General features: G+C 46.9%; 1 protein-coding gene across 1 annotated transcript in view; it reads right to left on the bottom strand.

Moving 5' to 3' along the window:
* SLO2 (slowpoke 2) overlaps positions 1-12,684 on the bottom strand; it is an 86,911-nt gene that overhangs the window by 58,596 nt on the left and 15,631 nt on the right. Inside the window, exon 8 of the mRNA XM_084587610.1 lies at positions 5,016-5,124. Within this exon, the coding sequence (XP_084443736.1) occupies positions 5,016-5,124 (109 nt within the window). The remainder of the gene's footprint in view (positions 1-5,015; positions 5,125-12,684) is intronic.

The raw sequence follows: 12,684 nt of genomic DNA, 5'->3' as shown, positions 1-12,684 counted from the left end.
GAGACGACGGGTCGAGTGAAACGTGCCGCCGCTTTCGCTTGGGTTACTTGGGTTTAGCACGGTTCAACCTTTGTCTGCTTTCTGTGAAACAGTGTGGAAAATTGTCAATCGCTCGGTATTTCTTGCCTGACCTATAGTTTTTACGCGGGTTCTACACTGGTTGACCGTATACAGCTCTTTTCATACCAGCCCTCTTTTGAATGCCAGAGAGAAATTTTGCTTGCCGCTTGCTAATTATTGATACATCCTTGAGATAAGAGGCTGTTTCGCTCGCACGCGGTTACCACCATCGACAGACAAACGCAAGATTTTGGTAAAATGTTTAGACTAGCCTCATTTTACTTCCGCTTACCTTAAGATTACTTATCCATAACTTAGCCATATCTAGGCCGCGAAAATCACCGATAGTGAAGACGGCTTTGAGATCTCCGGCGATTTTTTTAGCAGCGGCCTACAGGGTCACTAACAAAAAGAAATGAAACAAACACATAATCGAAAGAATTATCGCTACTCTCAAGACAGCCGCAGAGTTCGCCCGGACTGTGGCGGTTGACGCATTCCCTCGGAAAATGGAATCCGCGTAATTTATGTATGCCAGCACTTAGATTTCTAGCGATGCGCTACTGTTCGCAACGGTCGCACAGAACCATTAAAGTTTCATTTAAGGCCCTTTCTGAATTAGAAAGTGATGCCCGGGGCTCATCTAGCAGCACAAAAGTATTTTTGGAAGCATTACAGATGGTACCCGCTCCATTATGATCCGGCTGCATTTTGCGGCCGCAGGAAAAAACCATTCAGTATTAATGACTAATAAAAAGTATATTGAATCAATAATGTGTTCTCAAGGCTAGAACCTGTTTTCTGCCTATAGATACATCTTGTGTTGTATAGGCGCGTTTCGTTTAATATTCAAGTATTCGGGAAAATTATTTGTGAACGTGTGAAACGTCTTCCGCCGTCCCACTTTTAAATTTTTGATTGCGGCGCATGAAGACAAATGCGCACTACAGGAAGCGCAGTAGCCCGTGATATGGTCTAATACGACATTAATCTGTTGATTAAGGAAGCCGAAATTTAGAAAGGCCCATTCAAATTTTTCGATTTATTCACTTAGAAGACAGTGCCGGCCTTAATTTAAGCTTTCGGCAAGTGGGCAAGGTGATATACATGAACATTATGATGAGTAAGAAAAATCATTACAAAAATAAATTAAAGGCAATCAATCAAATTATGAAAGAAATAATTTCGCTGAAAAGACTGTACAGATTTCACCAGACAATGAAACATTCCTAAGTCACCATACGTTGTGCACAGGAACCCCCGACAAAGAACGGAAAAATTGTGTGTGTGTGTGTGTGTGTGTGTGTGTGTGTGTGAGAGAGAGAGAGAGAGAGAGAGAGAGAGAGAGAGAGAGAGAGAGAGAAAGAGAGAGAGAGAATATTCGGAGGAGGGAGGGCAAAAAGCGGTTCGATAACAACAGGAAAAGGCATGCCATTTATACTGGCATGCATAGCAACACAAGGCAGGCTTGGTCGCTTAAGCAGTGAATAGTATCTACCGACGATAACGACGGGCAGGCGAGAGAAGCAGACAGGGCAGGCATCGCGTATAGTTAAACAAATTTAAGGTAGTACTGTCGCGTTTCAACGTTAACGTAATAATGTTAAGGGTCCCATTCAGCGGATAACTGGGCGTCGTATTTGGCGTCGGCCGCGTCAAGAACATCCGGACACAGAGGAAAAATGTCACGTGGAATCGAAAGTAAACAAAATACGAGATAAAATGTAATTATAAGGTCTCAACACGACTCAAACGTCACTGGGACATATAAAACTACAAAGGAAATTAATTGCTCTGAAAAGGGCATTGAGATTAATAAAGATGGGAATCGAACCTGTCAACCAACGCATCCGAAGATAGCCAACAGCCACTGTCACAAAGTAAAGCACAGGGTATTTTTTGGCGACTGGTTAGTGAGAAGTTACAATGAAATCGTGAAGATAAACGATTAGAAAGAAAAATGAGAAGCTATCACATGCCGTTGGTGGAAACCGGACAGAAATTCGGCAGTCGCGGATTCGAATCCTTGGTTGTTTACTCTCCTACTTTCTAATCACTGACTACGCTATTATTTCACCTTTTCAACACAATAAGTTCTCTATGCTTCACTTGAGTCGCGAGTCAGACACTCTACCCCTAGGCGATTGAGGCACGCTCGTTCGCCTTGGTTAAAAGGAAGCCTCGTGTGTCTTGTAGCGAATAAAAATGATAACATTAGGAATATATATAAATGACACGAAAAATAAAAAAAAAGTAAGAATGTTTGTGTCAGCGAATTGATGTGCCAAGAGGACTACAGACCGCTGAAGGGGCCATTCAATGCTGTCCCGTTACACTCTTAACGAGGAGCTCAAGTGTCCCTCGGAAATTTTTGTTGAGCATGTTGAGGAACGTCTGACGGTCGGGAATTCTATTATACTGGTGATGAGCCCATTCCATTCACTTATCGTCGGTAGGGGAAAAAACAAAGAAAAAATGAAATTTTAATTACCCCGTTTCTGCAAAAAAAAAAAAAAAAAAGAGTTATGATTTTATTAGATCGCGTCGGACGCCTGTACAGTAACAAATAACATGCATACCCTTGTCCATATCCAGCATATGACCATAAAGTAAATACATGACGCACTGCCTTATTTGCAACCGTAGCTTGGCGCAGACATTTCAATAAGGTGCTTTTCGACACTATCTACGATTTCACAATTGAAATTTTGTTGCCAGCGCCAGTAATTGAAAAAACTTAGATAATTAGTCTTTACTAATGAATAAACTTGGAAGAAAAAACAAACAAACACTGCAGTCTATGCCATCGAAATTTCAACGTGTGTTTCACTGACCTGAGAAACTCTGTCTATTGTGAAAGTTTGGTTGCATTTCGTTGGGGCACTTGGTACATTAAGTAGATAGAAGCATGCCTAAAAACACAGCATATATGTTCACTTCTAAACTGGGGCCGAGCATTGACGCAGTAATCAGTGACTGTTACACGGCAGTATTTATAGGCACTAGAAAAGAGGTACCAGAATGCCCCTCAGCTAGAAACCGAAAAGGGAGGAGGGAGAAATGTGGCGGAAAAAGAAAAGAAAATTCAAAATTCTAACAGTAAACTCTGGCACTGCATGTTATACCCTTTCGGAGTTGCGGACCATCCTTCAAATCGTGACTGTACATTGCGATATCACAACTCACCTGCAAGGTTTGTGAACATAACAAACAGTTTCACGGGATCCTCCACGCAAAAGAGTCAAGCTAACCGCCTTGATATGATAATAAGCAAATTGACAAGGGATGTGCGATCGTTATCACGAATAGAACCGGTTACAGTATAAAGCAGAAAAGTAACTATCAGACAAATCATTCTATAAACCAGTAACGGAAAATAAAACCGAAAAGTTTGAAGATATCAAGGAATTCCTTAGGCGAGCTTTTAGAAGACTACAAAATCAATGAACGTGCAATCTGTTCTCATTTGCCGCTTAAAGCGGTGCGAGTTACCTTTTAGGCTCGGTAAAAAGATACTTTACAAAAATGGTACACAATATTGCAAACTTTTCTACCAGCTGTTTTTCGAGGCCATTTGCAGCTTCGGAATTTACAAATTATTCTTGAAGCCAACAATTGAAAAGCTACCAATTATTCTAATTAGCAAATTGTTAAAATATGGACAACAAAGAAGAAAAGAAGCCAGCTTAGGGCACGGGACTATCAACAGCCCTTAGTCGGTTTCACTGGACTAGTACACTCTGCCTTCTTAAAAGCTAGGTTACCTTTAGCTGGTATGCAATATCCGACGTACCTAACTGTAACAGATGCAGTGGTCCAAACTTCGTATTTACAAATCTCGATTAATGTGCTGCTGAACTGAATTAGTAGGGTACAGTTCATGCCGCACAGCTCCAGCCGTACCAGTGGTACCCGATCGCACAGCCACAAGTGCTCCTCGTAGCGATGGACCGGGTACGTATAAGCTGTCACACCTAAAGCAACCTGCTCATGCTGGTAGCCTGTACAGCGCAAATTATTGTACTGAGCTAAGAAACATTTTTTCTAATTTTTGAAAGCGTATGCTGGTAGTTCCTGAACACGTCATGAAGTACCGGCTCCGCGCAGCGCAGTGCGACCTGCACGGAATCACTGGCAGCACAACATATGTGCCTCTGTTTGCTCCCGAAGCGTATCGCAGCTGTGCTGGCCTTTTCATCACTTAAAACGTTCATCGATTCATATTTATGACACCGATTGCACTGTCTTCTCTAGTTTACGTAAACGTTGCAATTTTTTTCCGAAGCCACCTATCACACTGTATCTGTTGCTCAGCCTGCAACAGCTTTGAAAGTCGTTGTCAAAGAAAAGAAAGCCGAATGTACAGCATTTATCAACGCTGCATCGTTTGCTTATTCCACGCAGTGGAACATTTTTATCTCCTTTTAAGCAGCAAATCTCTGTGAGGTAAGGAGAAACTTTGTCCTCACCTTTCAAGGCCTTTTCATCAAGGAAACCGTAACGGCTCCACTATATAAGTGCGAAGCCTACCCTGCAGTCGAGTTACTTTTGGAAAAGACTGTACATGAGGACAAACTATCAAGGTACTTAGACAGCGTCTGTTACCTACGTGGTGAGTGCGTTTGTTCTCAACTGCTGGCTTTCTTCGCTGAATACGTGAAATGCTGGCTTGGCGATTAACAGCGCATTCTGGGCTATTAGCCGCGATTTTAGACCGGTTTGTTCGATCCATAGCGTTCGAAAGACATGCTTGCACATCGATTACACCCTGCCCCTCCTTTAGAGTTAACTGGAACTGCAGAAATACACTGACCGTGGAGAGGCTGCCTTTTCCTGGCTACAGTGTGAAATGAGGGCAGTGAAAACGTCACAACAGTATAGGGCTCCATCTCCGGAGGTCTTTCTCCTTCCTTTCCTCTAAATCTAGGGAGGGAGAGGCGCGAGGGAGCACTCACTGTCCGCGCGACGTATGCAGCAGGAGCGTGACCAGCGTAGAGGCACCGGGACAGAGGCAGTTGTTGGCCAACAGGGCGTACTTGAACTCGTCCTCACACACCACATGTTCTGCGCACCGAGGGGAGAAAAAAGAAGGGGAAGGGGGGGGGGACATGTTAGGTAGGCATATTAATTAAGGCGAAAGCCTTTAATGGCTCATGCTCGCGGGCACGATTGTGTCCGTCCGTTCGTAACGGCTTCGTTAGTGAGAACTAATAAAGATAGAAGAAAAAGAAGGGTTGCATCAGGTAGAGGAGAAAAAATAAACCTAGAAGCCATCTTTGATAACTGTAAAGAAATGAGTTAATTAATTGTAGTAAAAAATGTCAAAGTTGCGTCGAAATAGCGCGGATTTCGATATAACCACGGGAACGGTGTGACGTCCGATCCACCGGAAGTCGTCTCCGACACGTCGAATAACCGGAACTGACGTCACGATGATTTCACATGCGACCATGACGTCACGACTGGTCATGCACGTCACCAGGCGATTCACGCATATACGAAGCTGACCGCGCCGGGCGTCTGACCAAGGTGTCTGTGTGGCGCCTTTCATTTGCCGCTTGCTCGAACGCCGCACCACACGGCATACAGAAGCTGACGCAGTACAGCAGGCATCAGCGGCGTTTAAAATTGGTTTACAGGAAAGAAAACGCAATATTTGTCACAATTCTCCGCGGACACCTTAACGGTGCCGCAAGGAAAATGAGGAAGGTGGGAGTGAAAAAAGAGAGAAAGAGGTACCGTAGTGGAGGTCTTCGGACCACCACGCAATAGCGACTTTCGCCTCATCGTAGTTTATTGGTCCAAAGTGCCCCCTAGAATTTTTGCACACGCTGCCATCTCGCGCCGTCGGTCGCGGCGGTGCGTGATTGCCGGCCCTCCTTTCTGCAGGCGTGTTCGCGTCATGGACACAATTACGACCATTGCACATTTACGAACGTAAACACCGAATGCAATTCAATGTTGAGATTTAGAAAAAGACGCAAAGGGCATCGAACGCTTCTTTCACGAGCTGTGTTTCTTCGGCTTCGTTTCTCATAAATATTTTCGCTCTGTTGCACGCAACAATCCGTTTCCACAAGTGCATACGCACGCAAGTTGAATGTAAACAAAACTACCATGGCTAGAGTGCGATCGCGCAGGTATTTTGACGGAGTGGCTCCATAGAGTTGTCCGTCCGAGGTTGTGAGCGATAGTGCAGTGCCTCCCCGACATCTTTATTACTGGAGGAAGAGCGAGTGGCCGAGCGGCAACGATCACTTCGTCGCCTTACGGCTAGTCCCGGGTGCCTTGTTCTCGGAAGTTCCGCAAAAGACGACTGTCGTGACGCTGGGGCTATGGCGACCCGGCCTTCACTTGGTAGCGTGCAGAGTCTCCGGGTTGAAGAAGGACTGAATCTTCGAAGTTGGTAAAATATGTACAAGCAGGTTTACTGGCACTTTGAGAAAACGTATTTACAAGAATATTTACATGAAGAAGAAGGGTACATCAGCAAAATGACAAGCGTTAAGAGTTCATAGCGAGAAGCGACTGGATGAGCCGTTTACCCAGGGCCCAGAGCGACATTTCGTGCTCTGCAGCGTCCTTAAAAACCCCCTATGTCCAGCCCCTCTCTGAAGATGCTGACCAACCAAATCCAGGGCACGCCCCTCAGGTATCGGCATCCAATCGAACACATCACTGCACTGATGGTCTGAAGCACTGACTGGTCCGGCATTCATTCGTTGGGCGTGATCACTTGTTGGCGGGAAAAGCTTGGGAACGGCGAGGAGAGGAGGTACATTTCTATTCTTCAGCAAAGAAACCACAGGCTGGTTCTGAAAAGGGGTTTTACTTCTCAGAAACCCGAGTGCACGTGGCGCCGCATAGGGCTCCCAACATGGTCCCTTTTCGACAATTGCAAATCTTTCCTGCATTCCCGGGAAATCACTTAATGGCCGTATGAGTCATGCTCTTCTCTTGTCCTGCACGTCAGCGGACATGTCACTCTGTCGTCTCCTTTGGATAGGAGGCATTCATCACTGGAGGATAGCACTTCTCGACTGGAAGGGTGAACAAAAGAAAGCACTTCCTGCTATTTCCCGCAGGGGGACGTTTCTTTGTGTTTTTCCAGACGTTCTCTTGACAGGGCCAATTTGGCATTTGCAGGTTGTCCACAAAGCAAAACATGCTTACAAAACAGGATTCCTGGAAACAGGCTCACTTAGAGCCAATGGACCATCACCACATATTCACAAAACTTTTCCATGCCCACAGGCGAACAATAGAGCGCGCAAATGCGGATGCTTGGTCGTAACAGCCTCCTCCCCCGCCAGAAGAGACTCGGAGGGCAGCAGCCGCAGCTGCTGCATGAAGAGACGACTTAATGGCCTGCACGTGAACGCTTGAAGCTCGCTGTTGCTTGTCGCGTTGTCTTGATTGTTGTAGGCCAAATTGCTTGAGCTATCTGAAACTCAACCACATGTCGAAGCAAGCACTCGGCTCCCGTCTGAAGAGACCAGGTCAAAAGAAAACTGCCATTGTTGTTCGAGAAAAGCCCACTCTCAAGACGTTCAGGACCCACGTATGCCTCGAAAACCAAACGTGCTGCTTTACATAGTCATCTATATTCAAGCGCACGAAAAAAAAAAAAAAACCTGATTATCAATTTGGATACATGGTGAGGAACATCTCGGACCGCTTAGAAAGAGCGGCTAAGCGCGTCCGCATTCCCATTTAACTTCCCCTTTTTGTATCTTATTTCAAAATTGTACTGCTGTAAAATCAAGCTCCACCTAAGAAGGCGACTGTTCTTCGATGTCGCAGTTTGCAGCCAAGCCAGGGGACAATGGTCCGTCTCTACGGTGAATTTGGCCCCTCCAAGATAGCACTGCAATTTTTGAATGGCCCATACAATGCAAGCGCATTCCTTCTCTGACGCGCAATAAGCCCTCTCTCTAGAACTCAGTTTTCTGCTCAAGTAGAGCACGGGGTGCTCATTACCGTCGTCATCTCTCTGGCAGAGAACAGCACCTAACCCTCGATCACTGGCATCACACTGGACCGTGAATTCTCGGCCATAGTCTGGAGCTCGCAATACCGGACGGCTAATCAGCACAGCCTTCAGGTTTACGAAGGAGGCTTCCTTTTGTTCGTCCCAGACTACATTTGTCGGTTCTGTCTTGCGGAGAGCGTCGGTCAGAGGGCTAGCCAAAGCTGAATAGTTAGGGATGTAGTGATTGTAGTACCCAGTCAGACCCAGGAATGCTCGAATTTCCGTCTTCGTGCTCGGCCGCGGGTAGTCTGCTACCGCAGAAATCTTAATCTCGCTGGGTTTCCTGAAACCTTGACCTACATTGTGACCCAAGTAGTCCACGGTCGCCCTTGCCAGGCAACATTTCTCGGCCTTTACGGTTAGTCCAGCTTGACGCAAAAGGCTCAGTACAGCTCTTAGATGTACCATATGGTCCGCCCATGAGTCGGAAAAAACCGCAATGTCGTCTAAATAAGGCACCGCGAATGTTTCACACCCCTTTAAAACCCTATCCATGAGTCGGGAAAAACAAAATGGAGCATTTTTGAGCCCGAAACTCATCATTGTTGGCTGGTAGCTGCCCGTCGGAGTGACGAAAGCCGCGTATCTGCTGGCGCGTTCAGTGAGCGGTACTTGCCAGTATCCTCGAGTAAGGTCCAGCGTAGTCACATATGCCGCTCTACTGACCTGTTCTACTCTCTCCTCAATATTCGGAATAGGATACACTTGATCCCTGGTGAGAGAATTTAGCTTTCGGTAGTCTACCACAGGCCTAGGGTCTTTACCTGGAGCTTCTACTAAGATCATAGGCGAAGCATAATCGCTTTCCGAGGGTTTTATTACTCCCAATTCCAGCATGCGAGTTACTTCCCTATCCAGAATTTCTCTTTGCCTTGGAGAAAATCGGTAGCACCTTGATCGCACTGGCACGTCTGAAGTCAGCTCAATATCGTGCTCAGTCAAATCAGTTCTGCCTGGCCTGTCCACGAAGCAGGCCTCAAACTCTGTTATTATCTCGCCCAGATCGGACAGCTGGGATTTCTTTAGTTCTCCTCTCTGCTCCGTCTTTTTGAGAAGCTCCTGAGCGTTGCTTCCTTTTCCGCTGAGGCAAATCAAGTTGTCCCCCATCTCCTCGGGAAGGTTTAACGTTAGATTTACCACGGCTTCCCTCTGCACATAAGGCTTCATAAGATTGCAATGATAAATGCGCACTTCTTTACGCCTACCGGGAATTTTCACTGCGTAGTTAGTGTTAGAAAGCTTTGCAACGACTTCAGCCGGTCCTTCCCACTGTACTTCGAGCTTATTCTGCCTTGAACTTCTCAGCAACATCACCTGGTCCCCGATACAAAACGTCCTTTGACGGGCTGACTTATCATAGTACACCTTGGAACGAGCCTGGGCTGACTTCATGCTGGCCTCAACGAGTTCCTTAGTGTTATGTAAGCGATTCAAAAGGTTCAGAATGAATTCTACTACTGTTGGGTCTTCTCCGCGCCCCTCCCAGGCTTCGCGCACCATTCGCAAAGGTGAGCGCAGTGACCTTCCGTACACCAACTCGGCTGGGCTAAATCCAGTGGATTCGTGCGGCACTGACCGCAAAGCGAAAAGCGCTGCAGGCAGGCAGGTATCCCATTCGCGCTTGTTTTCATAGCACAGTCCCCTCAGGACTCGTTTGAGAACAGAGTGCCATCTTTCTACGCTGTTGCTCTGCGGATGATGGATCGAGCTATGCACTACCTTAATGCCGCATCGCTCGAGAAATGAGGTGGTGAGGACACTCGTGAAAACGCTACCCTGATCACTTTGTACCTCGGAAGGGAATCCAACTCGTGCAAACACTGACAGCAGCGAATCCACTACACTCTCGGACGTCACCTCGCGCAGCGGAACAGCCTCTGGAAACTTTGTGGCTGGGCATAACATAGTGAGGATATAACGGTACCCTGACTCGGTCACAGGAAGTGGCCCAACTATATCTATTACTAACCGGTGAAACGGCTCGGTAATGATTGGTACTAACACCATCGGAGCTTTCCACTTATCTTGCGCCTTTCCAACCCGCTGGCACGTGTCGCATGACCGTACAAAATTTTCCGTGTCCTTAAAACATCCAGGCCAATAGTATTCTTGCAACAGCCTCTGCTTTGTTTTCTTTATTCCAAGGTGACATGACCACGAGCTGCCATGGGAAAGTCGCAGTAAGTCTCCGCGGTACTTTTGGGGAACGACTAATTGGTCCCGCTCTACTCCGCGCTTATCCTTGAATAAGCGATACAGCACTCCCTTTCTCATCTCGAAAGAAATATTGTTTGCTGTCTTAGTGGCGCGGTGGCGCTCCCTTATCTCCTGTATATTGGGATCATTGGCTTGCTCTATAGCTAAGTCCTCTCGGGTTCCACTTAAAAGTCTCGTGAGATTACTAGACACTGGCGGCAAGAGGTTACTCTCAAGAACGTCCTCATTCCGCGTCTCATCAAGCTCACTTTCAAGTTGACTTATCTGAGATGCCTCGCTCTCAAAGTTTTCTGACCTGCTATCTTCCGCATTTACCATTGTTTTAACTGCCGTTTCCTCCGCTGTGGATTTTTCTGGAATGAGCAGTGTAGCTAGTTCTCGCGCCTTTGAACGTGTTAAGGCTTGCACAACTCTGTCTCCGAAAAGGATGCCCCTCTTTCGCAGCAGCATGTCCGATTTGTTGGAGAACAAATACGGATAGCACTTAGGAAGCTTTCCTGAAACGGCAGCCTCGGTTGTTAATTCGCCGAAAGGGCCCTCGATGACCACGTTCGCGATCGGCAAGCACACACTCTGTTCCTCAACTACCTGTCGGATCCATGCACACTGTCCTGTATAGTCGGAAGGCGATACATACGCCGGATGGACAACATCCATCGTTGCGGCCGAATCGCGCAGTACCTTGCAAGGCTTCCCGTTGACTACTAGGTCATGCAGGTAGGGTTCTAAAAGCTGCATATTTTCATCGCAGTCCCTGACATACGAGAAAGCAATCTTTTCTTTCCGGCAGTTGACGGCAATGTGACCCTGCTCATTACACCTAAAGCATGTGAGCGGCTTCCTAGCCTCAAGCTTATTCTTTGTGTTCTGCACGTTGGTCACTTCCCCACTTTTCTCACTGCCGTCCTTTCTAGGGAATTTGCCTGAAGAAACCTTCATTTCTTCGTTTCCAACTCTAGCAAAGTGCCTTTCCTGACGGTTTTTCACACTGAACTTGGGATTGCGGGGCCTATCCACTGCTGGGTTGCTGAATTGTCGGCGCGAAGCATACTCCTCAATAAGTTCGGCAGCTTCAGTTGCCGACTTAATTTCGCCTCGGTCCTGTAACCAATTTCTTTCTTTTTCTGGGAGGCAGTTATAAAACTGCTCCAAAAGAATTTGCTCGACTACAGCGTCCCTATCACTGTAGGAATCTGTGCTCTTTAGCCACTCGCCCAAATTAACTCTTAAATTGTACAGGAATTCAGGGTAACTCTCGTCCCTGGACTTAGTAGCTTTCCGAAAACGTTGTCTGAACGCCTCGGCGCTAAGCCTATACTTTCTCAGAAGGCAAGCTTTGACCTTCTCGTAGTTGTCCGCGTCCTCCTTGCTTAGCCGCGCGACAACCTCCGCTGCCTCGCAGGGCAGAACCGTCAATAATCTCTGAGACCAAGTGTCTCGCTGGAAGGACAGTTTTTCGCAGGTTCGCTCAAAGTTAGCCAGATACAGACCGATATCCCCTGATATCACATATGGCTGCATGTACTTTGACATCTTGAAATCTGCCTCCTTGTTGAGAAGAGGTACCGCTAGCTGGGGACAATTGCCCGACCTCTTGCTCAACTCTAGTTCTAATTTCCGGAGCTCAATTTCTTGGTCCAGCTTTTTTGCTTCTCTTTCACGCTTCTTTTCCTCTTTTTCCCACTCACGTTCGCGCTCCCTTTCCTCTTTTTCCCTCTCAAGTTCACGCTCACGCCTCTTTTCCTCTTTTTCCCGCTCTTTCTGCTCTTTTTCCCGCTCCTTTTCCTCTTTTTCCCGCTCTTTCTGCTGTCTGAGCTGTTCCTTTTTTTGACCGATGAGGTTCCATGCTTCACTGAGCTCCTCATCATCGGCTCCCAAATCTGTGATTGCCTTTATAATCAAAGGTTTTCGTGCCAAACCACTTGTATCAATTCCCAATTCCTCACACAATTGCAACAGTTCCGGTTTCTGCAGCTTTTGTAGGTCCATGATCGCTCCGAGTGTCGGCTACTTCCAAAACAACAGTGCAAACTACCAAACCTAAAGGCGTTTCCACACTCTCTTTACCAGTTCTAAAATCTAACCCTGTTCTAGAACCTGGTCCACATCAGAAGAAAAGCCAAGCACTCACCCACACATGCGATCGATGTTCCGAGCTGCCCTCTTGTTGGCCGATTGTTGCTCCTGCTTGTTGCTTGAGATGCCACCTCCGATCACAAGGTGTTGTGGCTTGTAGCTTCAGATCCACCTCCAATCACCAGATGTTGTGGCTTGTAGATTCAGATCCCACCGCTGGTCACCAGTTGTCGTGACGCTGGGGCTATGGCGACCCGGCCTTCACTTGGTAGCGTGCAGAGTCTCCGGGTTGAAGAAGG

Source organism: Amblyomma maculatum, chromosome 1 (genome assembly GCF_055883805.1).
Source record: "Amblyomma maculatum isolate TAMU_Amacu chromosome 1, ASM5588380v1, whole genome shotgun sequence".
NCBI classification, from domain to species: Eukaryota; Metazoa; Arthropoda; class Arachnida; order Ixodida; family Ixodidae; genus Amblyomma; species Amblyomma maculatum.
The sequence above is the reverse complement of the archived record's forward strand: the minus strand, read 5'-3'. Positions and strand labels throughout refer to the sequence as shown.